The 17605-nt window shown below is 35.3% G+C and overlaps 1 protein-coding gene across 3 annotated transcripts in view; it reads left to right on the top strand.

Annotated features, from left to right (window-relative positions):
- The window catches only part of sns (sticks and stones), a 332324-nt gene that overhangs the window by 239246 nt on the left and 75473 nt on the right, over positions 1 to 17605 (top strand). For all 3 annotated transcript variants that reach the window (XM_068768331.1, XM_068768332.1, XM_068768330.1), the window contains exon 8: positions 3509 to 3662. In XM_068768331.1, coding sequence (XP_068624432.1) covers positions 3509 to 3662 — 154 coding nt within the window. The remainder of the gene's footprint in view (positions 1 to 3508; positions 3663 to 17605) is intronic.

Genomic DNA, 17605 nt, shown 5'->3' with positions numbered 1-17605 from the left:
GATACGTCTAGGTAAAGTACTGAGGGGCAATTGCGAGTCCCGTAGGAGATCCGGCGGCCCCTCTCTAGGTACAGTAGACAATCAACGAGTTTGAGTGGGTAAGAATCCCTTGTAACCCTATCCTTCCCCTAGAGAGCGCAGGGTATCGTGTCCATCATGAAAATTTCCCTATCAAAAAACAAGGCCTTCCTCAAAGATCGCCATGATAACAAGGTTTACCATCCCCGCATCCAGCGACTTCCGCGGCTATGATATTGTCGTCGATCCACCTAGTGGGAGTCTTACCTATCTATTCACAGCTCGACAACCTTCCGTTGTTTGCACGAGCGATATCCACCACCAACTACCTCTTCAGATGAACAATTTTAATTATTATATAAATGTTGATTAAGTATGAAATCTTTTTCTCTATTAAAATTGTTACGGGTCTGTGTAATTGCATCCATAGTACACTTCAAGTTCCGCACAACAATGGGCGCTTAATTACGAACATACACTACAACGTACTGTGAGGTCTTATTATATTTATGTTAACGCCTTACTTAAGAGATAAATTAATACTAATACACAGCGGTATTGTCTGAAAGAAAGGAACACGGTGCTAATAAGATACTTAACACGAAAGTTCCCGAACAAAGGAAGGAAATAAACAGGAAGGAGACGAGGATCATTGAAACATGTATAGAAAAACATTACATAGAGATACCAGAGTTTTTATACGTATCTAAAACTAGATTATCTCTAACTTTTTCTTATATTTATTTGTGCAATTTTAGTAAGTATTTTAAGGATTTATTCGTTTCAATTATTTTTTCGGTGCACCTAAAATTAACACCGTATCAGGGGTTTAAAGTTAAAATGCTGTAAACATTTATAGTCCTGTCCTTATTTTAAGATGAGCAAATATACACACTCAAAAATTATTTCAATAGTTCACCAGGATCCCTTCTTACCCTGCTTATTACGCGGATTTTAGTCGTTCACCTGATGTGATAATCGTATTTGATAACGTTTTCTTCCTTTAAATTAAGTTCTTTTATAATGCCATAAAAATAGCTTAACCTATCATCATCATATCAACCGCAGGACATTCACAGCAGTACAAAATCCCTCTCACATATATTTGTAACAGAACCGGTCAAACCACGCTAGATTCAGCGTCTACCGATGACCTTTACCAGCTCGGCTTTCTAGCTTGTGGATGGATCTCATGCGATGTGCTTGACGGCCTTTGGTCCCCACTCCAAATTAAGGCCTCAATGGTAATCTTGCGCTATGTGGTCGGCTTCATGAACATTGTGAAATACCCATCATTCTACTAAAAAATTCTCGCACATTTGTATACCGACAAAACCCTCGAAGAGTTATGGAGAGGGTTATGTTCGTGATCTCCCTAAGAGATCGAATTAGTGATATGTGATACGAAGATGTACAAAAGTAAGAAATAAGCCGAAGTGACAGTGGGCAGGCCACATAGCGGGCAGAACTGATGGCCACTGATTCCTCAAGGTTCTCGAGTCGAGACCAAGGACCGACAAGTTTTGCATAGAACGTTCACTTACAAGATAGTCAAATGACTTACTAAAGGTTATCGGAAGACGTTGATACAGGCCGCTTCGGGAGTAAGCCCATGTCCGACAGTAGATGACATGCGGCTGAAATTATAATAATAAAAAAGAATCTTAGAAATAAATAACTTGATCAGTAAACAAACAAAGCGGGGATAATAATTGAAAACAACATAACGGTAATTCTTTCTAAACTTTTCAACGAGAAAAACAAAATTACAACGTTAGTTTCGAAAGCGGGGCTTTTGTTCATTTAATTGTCTATGCGCGAAATTTACAACAGAGCAGCCGTCGCGACGAGCGGAAAAATGTAGAATTTAAAAAAGAAAAAACATGTAAACGACTGGAAGATGAAAGGGAAAAAAATTCACCAAAGACACTTGAGCGAAAAAGTTAAACAAATATCTATTCCGCGACTCAAAGGAGCATCAACTCGGCAAATACTTAAAAAGGGGAGAAGATTTTAATTTATTAAATAGCTCCGACAGTTTTCACAGATTCAAAAGGGATTAAAATCATTAAACCCACGACAGACGTCGTGCCAGTAGCGGAGACGAAGAATCCTAAACGTGAAATTGAATTCTCGATATTTATCCGTAGTTAGAGCAGTTGGTATAGGTTAGACAGACGAAGTAGTTAAGGTCGCGGAAAGTCGTTTGATAAGAAAAGCGAAAGACCGATAAATTGGGAAACGGCATGCCTCGCAGCGGATGTCTATCAATTTGATTTTTTTAATAATAACCACTTTAATTAATTTATGACTCAAAAAACTAGAGATTTCAGATTTTTTTCTGCATGTCAAATCTCAAAGCAACGATTTCACCTTTTTAATACATGTCGGAGGAATAGCCATAGATGACTAGCATAATTTTGGTGATCGTAACACGGTTTCGGAGAATCTTGAGATATTCTAATAACAGCGTTACAACGTATTGATGCAAGCGATTTTTTATTGTTTATACAAAGAATAATAGAATATAGAAAAAATATGACCTGTTGGACCTGAGATTCATCTGAACTGAGACTATTGCTATGTAGCCTTTCCAATTCCACTTCTACTTATTATCCACAAAATAAAAATATTAAATGTCCACATCTTTACGTTTTAAAGAGCGCGATTGAATTCTAATAATTTTCACAGACTTAATAAATTAGTTACGGCGTGAAAAGATTTAAGAAGGCTTCACGATTGACCTTGCTAATTGAGCATAGAAGTAAGAAATAAATTAAAAAAGGCCAGGTGCCATGTATTCATTAAGAAAAAGTAGAAAAAGTAAGTCCCTTTCAAAGCCGCCCTTGGCTGAATTTCATTTAACCTACTTGCTTGTGAATAGACCGTTTCTGAATTCAAAGGGCTTGGTATAATTTTAATATCGTATGTAAAAAAGCATTAATGGATCGTAGATACGTTACAAAAGAGGTTTTTAGTGTCTTAAATTCTGGAAAGATAAACAAGAAAATCTAGGTGGGTGGTCTGGATGGTTGAAATTCAGCTGTGGAACACCTACGACTAAAATGATAATGAAAATTGAAATGAATTGAAAAAAATGAATATATAAAATTGAAAGATTAATGAAAGATCAGAAAAAATCACCGCCTTACACATTACTTTCTGCTTAGAAGATCCTAACTAACACTGTCTGAATTCCACAAGACAATGTTTTGTTACTTTTTGGCATCTTACCACTAAATCATTAATTTTAAAAGAATTTAAAAGACTAGGTTCACACGATTTCATAAATCATTTTCAGTTCTTATTTTTTGTTTTTAAAATGCTATTAATTCAATGGTGTTAACATCAGCTACAAAAATATGTACCAACATTTTTTTTATATTTTCCCATTTTCATTTTCTTATGGAAACCACGACATGATAGACCGATTTTTTATTCTTATTTTGAATTTGTTTTTTACTTTTTTAACATATTTTGTAATCCTTAGATCCCCCTGGCGCGCCGTATATTGAAGGATACGCTGAAGGAGAGACGGTTAGACGCGGTCAGAGCTTGGAGCTTGTATGCAGAAGCCGCGGTGGAAATCCGCCTGCACAACTCATCTGGTACAAGAACGGAGAACAGATCCGAATGGCTTACAGGTAAGAGATTTTTAATATTAATGAAGGATAAAAAGAAAGTCATAATAACGATGGCAATTTTATTAAAAAAAATCAATATTATACTCCTTCATCCCTCATGATTAAATGCTAATAAGCAGGGGTGAGTTGATCGGATTAATATTTGCCTTGAAACACTTTGATTACAAAATTATGGAGGCGGATTTTAATCCTAAAACACGTTAAAAAACTTAACAATTTATTTGATATAACAAATAAAAAAATATAATAATGGAAAATATAAAGACTTTTTAACCAACTCTCTATGACACATTAATCTTTAGAAAATATGCCTCCGAACATCCAATTTTTACGTATAAGTATCCATATATATATTATTAGCGTGAAATAAATCTTACTAAAAAAATTTAAGTTTACTTGATAAAATCTTGTTTTCCTTCCCGAGCAAAACTCTTTATATGCCGTACTAATGAGAGAAGAAAAGTATTAAACGCACCTTATTTTTCTCCCCTTATTTTCCTTTGTAGTATAATACTATTTCGAGTCTTTTCACATTCCTGTGGATATATTACATTCGTCGTATCAGCCCGTAGAGGCCCACTGCAAAGCTTAGGCCAAAGTTAACCATGGGGCGATGTACGATAATCACCACGCTTGGCAAGTGGCTTGGTGATCATAGTGTGATATTATAGTACGCAAAAGATTCTGCGGCTTATCTCCTGGAAACTTGTTTGTGTACAGTGGCAAACATTTGTAATTAATGCAGAAAGTGTGAATTATATGAGATTTTATCCCGGGAATCGAACACGCGACTTATGGTCGCAATTCTCATCCCTTACCGGGATGGGCTGCCACTGCTCTAAAATTAGAATTAATTAATGTAACATATTTCTGAATGATCAGTCTAATTTTGTAAGAATTATTTAAATAAGAAAATAAACACATAACACACTCGTCGTTAAAAATCTGCAACGCAACGTAGATGAACAAATTAATGATTTTTTTCATCTTACTTATAACTTTTTCGTGAGAATTCAAAAATTATTATGGTTTTTAAAAAAAGATGAATGAAATCGATAAACCATCGAAAAAAACAGAAAGTAATCATAATTTCAGTCTTTAAACACCCGCTGCTGGAAACAGGCACCACCCCCTAAATTAACAATAGACCTGTTTCCAGCGTCTTACGACCTTAATAATCTCTGCTGACCGACTTGTGATAGGATTTCCTACGCTGCACTCACCGGTCCGTGATCTACACTCCGGAGTCTAAACGCCGCAACGGCTGTGTGTCCTGTCCCTGCCCACTGCCACTTGCATTTGCCAGTTCGCTGGGCTATCTAGGTTACTGTCGTTCGCTTACGAATCTCTTTATACCATACCGTTATTGTGCATTATTAACAGCGTATATTTTCCAAAGTAACTTCAACATGCCCGTCTAATACAAAATGTAAACTAAAACTAAAAATAATTTTGTTAATGAATCTAGAAACCATTTTAATGATAATAATAATGATAATAGAAATAAGGCGTTCTAATGCTTTTTTCAATTAGAAATTTCTCGCAGTTACGTGTTTTTACGCTTCGAGTTGGGACTTAATTATGTTGCGACTCATTAGCTACGTAATTTGACTAGCAATGACACCCCACGAAACATTAATGCTCGCGCGTTAATACTTAGCAGAAATAAGCACTACCTTCATAGTAACGTAGATGGTTTCTTTTAAGATATAGCTAATATCAGGGACGTTTTATACAGTATCCCATAAACGAACGTCAATTCTAGATCTTGATTTTTTTAACACATTCTAACCGACTAATTAAATTGTAAATTACAATTCTAAATAACTGTATTAGATTAGGAATTTACACGTGCTTTTGATTTGTCAATTATGTATGTACGTAAAAAGCAATTAACTACCACCGGCTCGGAATGCTGATCAGCTAAGAAGAACCGGCCAGAAACTCAAAAGCTACTATTTTGAAATGAAGTTAACAATCAAGACGCTCGGATTATCGGCCTCCAGATATGGTTAAAATCTCTACAATCCACACTGAGGGTTTTCCTAAAACTTTTATAGTACGAACAGCTAAGGAGTAGAACCATCTTTCGGCGTCATTGCTTCCAGATAACTATAACTTGAAATTCTTCTAGGCGGGCATGTAGCATCGTAGACTTTGTCATCGCTTAAAATCACGTTAGACAGAGGCCAAATGCTTAACCTACAGAATAACAAACATATGTTTGACCTATACATGTTTTTAATATCAATCATATAAATGAGTGAACAAATCAAGATTCACATATTTCAAATATTAGTTTTTCGCTTACAAAAGAGTTACATGGTTCATAAAGTTCATTAGCTTTTTCAGTTAGCCACTTTCTACCCTATCATCACTCGTATTTAATTTTCTGTCAAATTAGTCTTGTACAAAAGTTGATAGAGTTCACTTTCTACTTTTTTCTACTACATTGGTGCATAAAAGGTATTTAAATATTTTATTATTTACAGAGCGGAAAACATCTCGAGTTAAATTAAGAAACCAATCAAATAAACTGTCTAGATAATATAAAATTGACAAGGATAATATTCAAGCATCAGATACGGCGGCGTAGGAAGCAATATCCTATCAAAACTTCCAGAAAATACACAACAATATCACGTCCTCAACGTCGGCTTTTTGCCTACGCGGAGATTGTAAAAAAACGACCTCCTCCCTTCCCCTCCCCCCACCGCACACACCGCCAGACGTTACAGGGGATCGTATTAAGCTGGCAACAGATAGGGCGTATGTCCCCATGATTTATGTACATTAATGGTGCACCCCAAACGTTATCACTTGTCGATAATTTTAATGCGGGATTTTAAAAGAAAACACTTAAAATAGTAATATTTATTTATTATTATTTTACGTTATCACTGTAAATAAAGAAAAAATTACAAAATGTGTTGCTACACAAATGTGTAGACTTAAAAACTTGTTATATTGTAGTTTGTAGCACAGCTAGTAAAAATTAGGCTTTTCTTTTCCAGAAAAATAATTTGACTGGGTACATTATAGCATATGTTTTTTGACATAAAAAGATTAATCGAATATTGTGTTGAAGCTTTAAGGGGTAAATGTGTAGCTTATTTGGCAACGAATAACTTTAATGCGTTACGTTCACATATTTTGTATATTGGAATACGGCAGGAAATTTGGTCTACTAATTAGCTACGTGTTTTTCGTTTTTTTTTTCTAAGTAATAGATGTTATTAATAAGACATTCGTAATCATTACATCACAGCGAAGCATAGACCCCTAAGGATTGGTGACCGGTCCGGCGCTGCCCGAATCCAGCGACTTCCCTCGATCTTAACTAAAAAACGTTTTAAAACACCAAATTAGTTAAATCGATAACTTTAAATTCCATCTTAAGTTTTCTATCGAACAGCGACATGTCAACAAGTTTTGACATTGTTTACACTAAAAATAACCATTTCTAATATGTTTTGTTGTCTTCTTTTAAATCATTCATTATTTTTATTGACAATCTTTCACGTAAATACACACATCACTTTGAACTCGTATTAAAATATGTCTAATGTCGTCGGAAGCTGATTTATGAGCCATACCAAATGGATGCAATCTTTAGGGATGCACATCCATCCCATATCGATAAAAAAATTATTATTAAAATATCGTATGTTTTTTTTATTCCTTAATACTAAAGTACTATTCTATGGTCAAACATTAAATCTATTAATAATCAATTTATATTACCTTGATCCAAGATTTCTGGAATATATAAAGTGAAGTTCGGGAAATGTTTCTTTATCACTTGGTTAAATGTAATATGTTATGTGTAAATTACTTGATCACTAGTTAACTATTATATTGTTGTATGTTTAGATAAAATATAAACAGTAAACATAGTAGGGTTTGACGAGAAAGTAACAGCGCCGACGCCTAACAGAAATTAGGGAGAGAGAGAAAGAGATATGAGGAGATTTATATACGAATGAAAATACCCGCAGATCAGGTGGCTGTTGGGCTTTAAGATTCTGGAACGGAGAACACGCACCGGCAAGTTCTGTGTCACACTACGATCGTCTTAAGATACTGGAAGGCCCCTTCTAATAAGTCCTATGTGAAATGTGTAGCAAAAGTCTATTTCCAGCAGTAGATGCCTTTCGCTGATATAATGATAATGCTGAAGTATAATAACTTTATAGTCATCGTTTCAGTCCATAGATACCCGCTACAAGACATAGGCCTCCCACAAATATATCTACGGGGGTTACCATAATCACCACGCTTGGCAGATGGTTTGGCGATCGCAGTATGGTAATAAGTTGCACAGAGGACGCTGCTGCCTATCCTTTTGAAACTTGTTTGTGAGCAGTAGCGATCTTTTATATATCTCGGTAATCGAAACCGCGGCCTTCAATCGGAAGTCTCAGTTTTCTACAGCTGTTCTACCCATCACTGCTCAACTTTAAAGAATATACAAGAAATGTTCCATAAAAATTCATATATAATTGTATAGTACGTTTTACAGTTGACCGATATTGTTCATTAAAACTAAATCTTCAGCCTATCTAAACGTTAATTTGAATAATGTTGATTAAGGTAGATTTGGTTTGTAAACTTAATCCTGATTTTGTGTTATTAATAATCTTGTCCTGTAATAAAAATGGCTAATCTATGAATATTAAATGTACAGAAATACAACATTTAATTTATGACGTATCTCTTTATTTCGAGAATAGAAACAAAGAACAAAATCATAAGGGATATTTATATCATAATCGTTTATGTAAGTTACCTAAGTTTCACTTTAATTGAGTTGAATTGAACATTGCAATGTCAGTTTCTTTTTGACGTTTGCTGTCATGCTCTCTCATTATTTTCTTCTTTAAAATGCATTTTTATGAATTCAATAAATTGCAAAATTTTTATTTTCAATAAGCTATTTTATTTTAACAGACTATTTATATTAGTTGTTTGTTATTGTCACTTTTAAATACTTTAGTTAAGTAATGTATTTGATGTTCAAAAAATTAAAAACACTTCTTAACTTGAAATTGTTGGATGTACTTAAAAAGTAGCAAGGGTAAAATCTCTTTTTCTTTTAACAAACTTTTTACATTTTCCCTCGTATACAACTTACTTATCCGCGCATTGAAATAACAAAACAAATTTTCTTTCACAAACCGTTCCCTAATGGTAACGCGAGTAACTTAGGCAAAATCAATAGAACCCGTTTGCCCTAAAAGATACAGTGACGCAGCAAAGTTTCGCTCTACAAAGCAATCGTTTAAGCCCCATTCAATTCAATGCTTTGACGCATACGAACATTTCCGGCCGAACAATAACAATTCAATCTCTTTCTCCTCCAAACTTGGCAATTTTATCGATAATGTATAACAGGCACATCTCTACGACTTGGGGGAATATTTCGAAATAATATTTTATTATTTCCCTTTGTAACTCTCACCTGGATTTTTTTTCTTTCGGGAGCTTATCGATTGATCCCCGGGCGTGTCTTAACCTGTCAGCCTATAGCCCCCCCCTCCTTCATGACAGGCTGTCAGTCAACCGCTTTCCGGAATAGATTTCGGGATTACGGTCTCCTATCTGAGCATTCGAACATTGTGTGCGCGACTCTCTGTTAGTGTAAAACCGTTTCGGTTTCACCTTTTACGCTTTTACTTTCTATTTATTACTTTGTCGATCGTAAGCTTATCAGAGATTTATTTTTACTTTATTCTTATGAACTCAAATATTTAATTGTATCTACACTTTTTTTTTAAATACGTTAATTTTAAATGAATGTTATACTGATACTTTAGAACATTATTTTTAGTAATTAAATAGTTTTAGTCCAATAACTCAATCTCGTTTTTCTTTCTGGTGTTCTTTCCTCTTAATATTCTGCATGTTTGAAAATGAAAAAAACGATTACGTGGTGTTAAACTCAGTGCCTACACCACCGTGTCTCTTGTCCATCATAGATCATGTACAAGTAATAATCTTTTTTGACGACGTCTAATCACTGAGTGATTGACTTCCTAGTTTTCTTCAAATTTGTCTACCACGACCAGTTGTGATGTATTCCACTAGTTAGATGAAAATCAACAATTATACTAGAAAATTTGATATTTTAATTCAACCTTTAAAACATATAAGCAAGGTAAAATAATTTTGATTTTTGATTGATGATTTTCGTCTACCGATCTTTTCATTCCTAATTTTATTTCGTAGCCGTAGCGTATCCCGGGCATAGTCTTATCCGCGGCACATATTTTGTAAAACGTACCATATATCAGAAATTCGTAAGAGTGTTAAAGGTATAAAAATGAATTCATGCGTGCGCAAAACATTTTTTTCGCGTGGGATAACGGTGGAAAAATAGGTACTTTCACTGCAACGCATATATCTTATATATAAAAATTAGTTACATAGTACTTAGAATGTGGGTACATTGTGTTGAATTGTATATGGCATATATGCGGCAGTTTAAAGTTGGAATTCTCGAAAATTTTAGTTAATTTTAGTCGCTTTTTTTGTTTTTGTTTATGTTTCGCAAACTTTTTTTCCTATTGACATCCTTGTGAGCGCTACATGGCCTGCCCGCTGCACTTCAATATGCCAAACCGCTCGACTATGAGGGTTACTTTCATTTGTTTACGGATCTGCTAATTTCTAATACGATCTCCTAAAAATCACAAGTAAAATTTTAATGATATTTGAATCATTCCTGTAAATATCGAAACATTCAAAAACGTAACGTTTGCATCTTATGATTCGTCATCATCATCACCACATCAGCCCATAGACGCCAACAGCAAAAACTGTTAACGCTTCCCCAAAGATCGCTTAGACAACCGGCCTTGCGCTGCCCGCAGCCGATAACTTCTCGCAACCATAACTATGTCGCCGGTACACTTAGAGTGGGACCTACCCGCGCCGCTCAGCGCAAATACCAATGATATCTGTTCTTTTGACTGTTTACCATATATAAACAATATAACTCCATAGTCAGTATAAATAAACATAAGTAAGATCGTGAGAAGTAGTGAAGTCTTTTTTTCTTAATTTTCCGACCAATTAATCAACTAACAATTTATATTAAAGGTTTGCTACCCCCGGTAAGTCACAGAGCTTAGTTAAAAGGGAGTTCAGAGTTATTTCAATGAATGCAGTGCACTCATTCAGTGCAGTGTGTGATTTAATCTTAATTACTGCGTCGCTAAGATACGGTCTCCGGTATGCCACCTTTAGTGCATTTCGCGGGCAAATTGCACCTAGCTCGATGACGTCACAGGCTTAGTGATGCTTTTGCCTATTGTGAATTAAATGTCGATAGTATTTGTTTATTTTGTTTCTCAACTATATATTAATTCAGTCATGTTTTCCGATAGACACCCAGTGCAAGGCATAGCCTTCCTCGACCGGTCTTATGCTGCTCGCATTTAGCTACTTCCTGCAATACTTATTATGTCTTCGGTCTACTAATGGGGGGAATACCCGAACCACGTCTACCAGCTCATTGTTATGACTCGAGAACATTTTGGTCGAATTTTATTATTTTTTTCAACGCGGAATCAGACGACTTATAATTGGTCGTGCAAAAACATGGATTGTCAAAATTGACACCACAAACGCTCAACTCTTACTCTCCTTGCGATTTAATTGCAACGTACAAATGCAAGACACGCTAGAACATTTTATACCTAGGTATGAATGTGGAGATTAGAACGAAACCAAAGTCACAGTGGATGGCCGCTGGGGCCTTAAAGTTCTGGAATACATGGTCTGGACCGGCAATCGCAATGTAAGTCTTCCTCTCAGAAAGTAGATAGACGACCTTGTTAAGATCGAAAAGAAACCTTCAGGAGTGAGCCATCTCTTGTAGTGGAAACCCACCGATTGAAACAATTATGATGATAATACACATTTACTTGAAAATTATCTAATTTTATGCCTAAAAATAATTTTTCATCTAAAGTGTGCACATTTTACAAAATAAATAGCTTTCACTACAAGTAAATATTTAATACAAATTTGAAGCATACATTCAGTTGTATGAAGATTATTTAAAACATAAATATATAGATATTATTAAACGGACATAAAACAGCAAAATGTTATTTAGTGCTGAAATAGGTAATGTTTGAATAAAAAGAAAAAAACCTCGGCCCACCTAAACCAGACCAGTGTGCGAGAAGTCGCGTATGTTTTATTCATACACATTCCCATTTCCTTTTGTAAAGTTCTCATTAATAACAGTTTAAACAGAACGGGCAAGGAATAAATCCGACATATTCTTTCATAGCAATTCCCAAGTTTAAATCTCCGGAATACATGAATGGATAATACAAACGTCGAAAATATTACTTTTCGTGCGCGAGCCACATTACAGAATAGCCCCTCGTAAAGGAAATGAGAATGCCCAATAGAAATTTATTCGCAACCGAACCGAAGTACTACAGGCACAAATCTTTCAAAGACATTTACCCGCGGACCGAGCCATGTCTATGGTTTAATTTTTTTTTAAATTGCCCAATCGCTCAGACGTAAATGAGAGCCTGATTAATCTAACACTGTGGGCACGAACGTATTTTTTTATTTTTATTTTTGTAAATGCAAACATTATGTATGCTGTGAAATTAGAAAGTTAAGAGGCTTTTTTTTACAAGAAATAAAGGTTGGTTGCCTCTGACCACTTTCAAAATTTTGCTTCTTCCGGGGAACCCCCAGCAGTTACATTTCTACCATATTCACATTTGACAAAAATGTAATGATTAGATTTAACTATAAAATTTGTGTCCTATTATTGTCATTTGAGTAAAGATCAAAAAGTGAAGATAACTAATCAAAAAAGTTTTTAATACATTCGTTGAGCTTTAAACATAATATGCCTGCATTGATATCAATGATGATTGGAACGAAAAATTTTATTGGATGCTATCAATAGATGCAGTGTGAGTAGTGGTGGCCCAGCGGTAGGGAACTGAGACTTAGTTTGTAGGTCACGGGTTCGATTTCCGAGATACAGTCTTACATAATTCACACTTTGTGCATTGATTGTATAGGATTGTCATTACTCACAAATCAATTTCTAGAAGATGAGCAGCAGCTTCTTTTGCACAACATATCACATTGCAATGGCCAACCCGGCGGCCAAGTGTTGCGATTATGTTATATCCCCCCATAGATATCTTTGGAAGCCTATGCTTTTCAGTGGGCACCTACAGACAGAAATGTTCCACAGATAAATAAAATATGTGGACAGTTTGTGTATTATTAACTTTTATTTTTTGGCATTAATTTATTTTTTTAAATAAATGTAGATTTAATAATAGTTGATTATCAATAGTCGTTAAAGACTTCCTTAAAGAACATTCATTAGCAGTAGCTGTGTTTACTGCTTTGAGTGTAAGCCATAAATGTTTTATAAGTAGATTATGAAAATTGATATTTCCTCATTTATTATTCATATTTCCTTATTTATTGATGCTCTGTCAGTGTTGAATGGGAACATGGAAAGCTAAAAAATTAGCTAATCGTTTTTATATAAAGAATGAAATGATTTAATTATTTATAATTAAGAGTAGTGTATCAAACATTTTCATTAGGTGATAAACTTATTACATTTTTTAAAATAATTTAACCGACAGCTGTTAAAGCCAAAAAGTTCTCCATCGGCGACCTCTAGCCAGTAGACGCCGCGTAGGTAGGATAGGAACCCCACTAGGTGGACCGTCGATATAATCAAGCTGGAAGTTACTGGATTCAGGCAGCGCCTGACCTGTCATCGTGGTGATCTCTGAGGGAGAGGAGGACACGATGGTGATTATGATGAATAAATACATATAAATATAAATGATAGTATTCTTACTAACGTTAATGTAACAATAAAAATAGAATTATTAGCAGAAACGAGTAGAACGGTTATTTTCATTAAAACGCAATACATTAAACTATCTGCCCGTGCGGGCGCCATCGTAAAGATGTCAGCGCGGCATTGTAACGCGCAAATGTCGATATCGACTACCGATAAATACAGTAGCACGTTGCGCATCACTAGTGACGTATGTTGGTGGATAGTTAACTCTTGGTGTATTACATACTACGAAATTATGTCCGACAGTCAAGTGATTTAGTAAATATAAAAGAAATAACGAAATTATTTTCAAATTTTCGGTTGAACAACTGTTTTTGGATAAATTAGTGGTTAAGATCTTCTTTACGTGGTATACCTCGTTATTGAGGCTCGTGAACTTTTTTGGAAAGCAGATCATCCATGTTAATCTTGATAGTCACTATGTCGGTTTTTGGGGGTGTGCGTATTTTTTCAGCTTCTATATTATCAAACACGATTCGCATCAGTGCAGTGGGATGCGGCCTTGTGGTTGTCCCCTATCGATTATTACGGTTTAAAATTTATCTAGGTTGTCACCTTCTGTCGTGGTTATGTGACCAAAAACACAAAAATTAGCCTTGTGCGTCCTGAAGAGGAGTTGTAGGAATAGGCCAGCATCCCGGTGGATGCCCTACAATCTGCTTGTCAATCCTTGGTCACCATTCCAGAACTATTAGTGCCCACTGCCGTTTCAATTTGCCAATTCGCTTGGCGTTGTCAATTATTTTCTTTCGTCTACGGGTTTCGTCATTCTAGATTCTATCATGTTGAGAAATCAAGAGCAAAGCCATCTATCTCCATTGCTTGTCGAGCAACTGTGAGGCTTCCCAATGAGGTCCGAAGAACGTGGAAAGTGGTACCACCGCGTGTTTTTGCCGTAAGTCATGACCGGTAGAAATGTATACTGGTATATCGTTAACTTAGTGGCAAAACCACAACCCCTAAATCGACTACGAAGCAAACTTTGCCAATGAAAATGATTGTATGCGGGCATGAATATGTCTGGCGGCCATTTTTCTAGATAACGTCAATATTGTATAAAAAAAACACAATGGCTGGATCGTAGCCAAATCCGGAGCATTTGCCGGCGACACATTTATCATGTAATATAATTATCTAATTTGTGGGGCACGTCTATATCCAACGAATCGACTTATACGTTACTATTAGTTGAAGTTAGATGTTATTCAGTTACTTCTGTAGCAAGCAATCGTGATGAGAAAATGCTCCATGAAAGCGTCGAAATTGTTTCGATATAAGGCTATCTTAGTATTATAATGCTGAACAAAATGATATATTACTGCTTAGTCACAACAAATGATACGACTTCGTTGCTCTGTACACATCATTACACTTCAGACTTTAGATATCTACTACTGTACAAAGGTGTTACCCACAAATTTTCAATAAAACAGGTTGAAAGCCGACTGCATTCAGTCTTTTCCGACGACGTTAACAAAGTCATCTGTCTTCCGTGAGGGTGGACGATGCCCTACGCTGCGTTTGACTGTCAGTGATCTGTCGGGACACAGGATCGGTTACATATAGGTTCAACTAGGAGTAAATAAAATTTTATGATAGCTGAAATTAAATTAAAGGAAATGACATTTGATTATTCAATTCCAAAAAGGCAATCCAAACGCAATTATGACACTACATAATTCATTTTTACAAGAAAATAGTGAAAAACAGTATACGGTAACGGGAATGAAATGATGTTTAATTTCTATTATCAAAGAATAATTTAGCAATTGGCCGTTCGCCAGAGACAGTCTCCGAGAGAAACGTGGAACCGTATTTTCATGGTGCCGACAACTGAATGCCGTCGAACAAAAAGGCATAGAGACTTCAAAAGTAAGTGTTTTCTGTAACGCATGAATTCGAAATGCATTTACAGATAGAGTCGGGTCGCTGGTGGTGCTTTTTTATTTTTATTTTCCCTTCGTTTCGCCTTTGACTTCGTCATTCGTTGTTGGAAAATGTTGAACTTGCCCCGCTTTACGACTTTAAACAAACTACTGTAAATGCATGAAATCGTATGAATATTATTTTTATTAATAAATGTTATAATAAATATTGGCTGTTAAACTTTGAGTTTTTTTTAAAAAATTGTTTTTAAAAGGTTGGAAATGTGGGTTTCGTACTGTTAAAGGTATTGGACTCTCGTCAAATAGAAAAAATAATGATTTATAAAATTTATTTCAGAATAATCACTTTATTAACCAATTAAATGTATTAATAATAAACAATGCCTACGTAAACATCTTTGTTTCTAATTTAAGACTAGTAATGTGAAAAACAATTTCTAATGCTACTAGTACATATAGTTTTTGTCTCAATATAACCAGTCTGACTTTGATTTTTGGCAAAAATCATTGAACATTCGGGACAGGTGTTTTAATTTACTCATTAGTTTGTTAGTAAAAAGCAAATAATAATTGTTTTACCTATTATACCTTGCAATTTTTTTAACTTTTCTCTTCGTCAAAACATTCCACGAGAAGAGCTCTGACGAAAATATGGTAAAAATTTATTTAAAGTTTCAGAGCCTTTCTCGAGATTTACACTTAGTAATACATTCAGAGATTTGCTGTTATTTATATGGACTGCCCCAAGAATTTTATATTTAAAATAGTCGAATTTGAATTACAAAATTGAAGCTGTTTCTCTGGAGAGAGACGTATTATTCCATGTATTGAAACGCAACAAAGCCACACAATATATTCGTATATATTACAAACAAAAAGTCTTTATTATTATTATTCAACAATACTCGTAGCTATCCGAGTTGATCAATTATTAGTGATTTGAGACCCAAGGAACTAGTTTAAGATTATTTTAAGAAACGTCGCTCTATAGCAAAGTAATAAAGGAGAAAATCAAACAACCCTCCTTCTTATTAAAGTATATATTCAAAAGGTTCAAGTAGATTTTATAGGTCAATAATTTTATTTACATACATCCACAATAAATGCTTACGATGTTTTCCTAAAGATGACGTTTTTACGAAAACAACTCGATATTAAGTTGCGAAGCTGCTGATAGATTGGCGTGTCCCTTAAAATAGCCACACGAAAACTTTCTGACAGAATGATAGATGATAGGAGTGGATTAGGCCGCTACACTCCGGGTCAGAGTTCGATTTCGGGGCTAAGCCTTTCGAATGCGAACTGACAACGTTTGCGTTATCCGCTGTGGATTTCTTTTATTTCCGATAGCATATCTACGAGGAAATGAAGTTTCACGAACAACTGAAATTTATGTTCTTGTTATTTGAATTTTGGTTTACTATCTTATTTACTTTTTGATGACTTATTGTTACTTCTCATGATTTCTGCGAGGAGTTTGATTTTTTTATATGTTTAGTACTGCTTCTGACTATATACTAAAGCATGCCGTGAATTAAAACCCTCAAGAGAAACTTAAACCCCTTTATATGTCCTATACAAACCCAATGCTGCAACGTACCGATAAACGTAAAGCGTAGCATTAAGATATGATATAAAAGATTTTTGAAGATAAAAGAATAAGACATGAAGCGAGGTTAATCAAGAACAGTCAAGATCATCATCTCAGCCGTAAGATGTCCCCTGCTGGAAATAGGTCTGCTCTAGAAAGCGGCTGCTTTCAGCGTCTCCCGACGACCTTACCAAAGTCGTCAGGTCCATCTTGAGCGAGGACGTCTTTCGGTGGCTTGCCGGTTTGTGGTCTTCAAGAATCTTTAGACTTCAGCGGGCATCTGTTCTATGTGATTGTGGCCTATCCACTGCTACTCCATATTGCCATTCTACAGCGCTATGTTGATTACTTTCGATTGTCTCCGGATCTTCTCACTGCATGCGTATAATAATCCCGAGCGTAGCGTTCACCATCGCTCTTTGAGCGACTTAGAGCTCCCAATGCGACTCAGAGTAAAATACCACGTGCAGTTTTAACTAATTTATAATACGTTTTTAGCACTAGGTCGCTAAGACCTTCAATGATCGTACTTTTATTTAGAATATATAATGACAAAGCACTTTAGATAAAACACAAAGATTCATCTGTATCT

Source organism: Battus philenor, unplaced genomic scaffold (genome assembly GCF_028537555.1).
Source record: "Battus philenor isolate CCGP_79_NKW_IND1 unplaced genomic scaffold, ilBatPhil1.0.hap1 SCAF_25, whole genome shotgun sequence".
Classification (NCBI taxonomy): domain Eukaryota; kingdom Metazoa; phylum Arthropoda; class Insecta; order Lepidoptera; family Papilionidae; genus Battus; species Battus philenor.
This window is presented reverse-complemented; position numbering and strand designations above follow the sequence as displayed.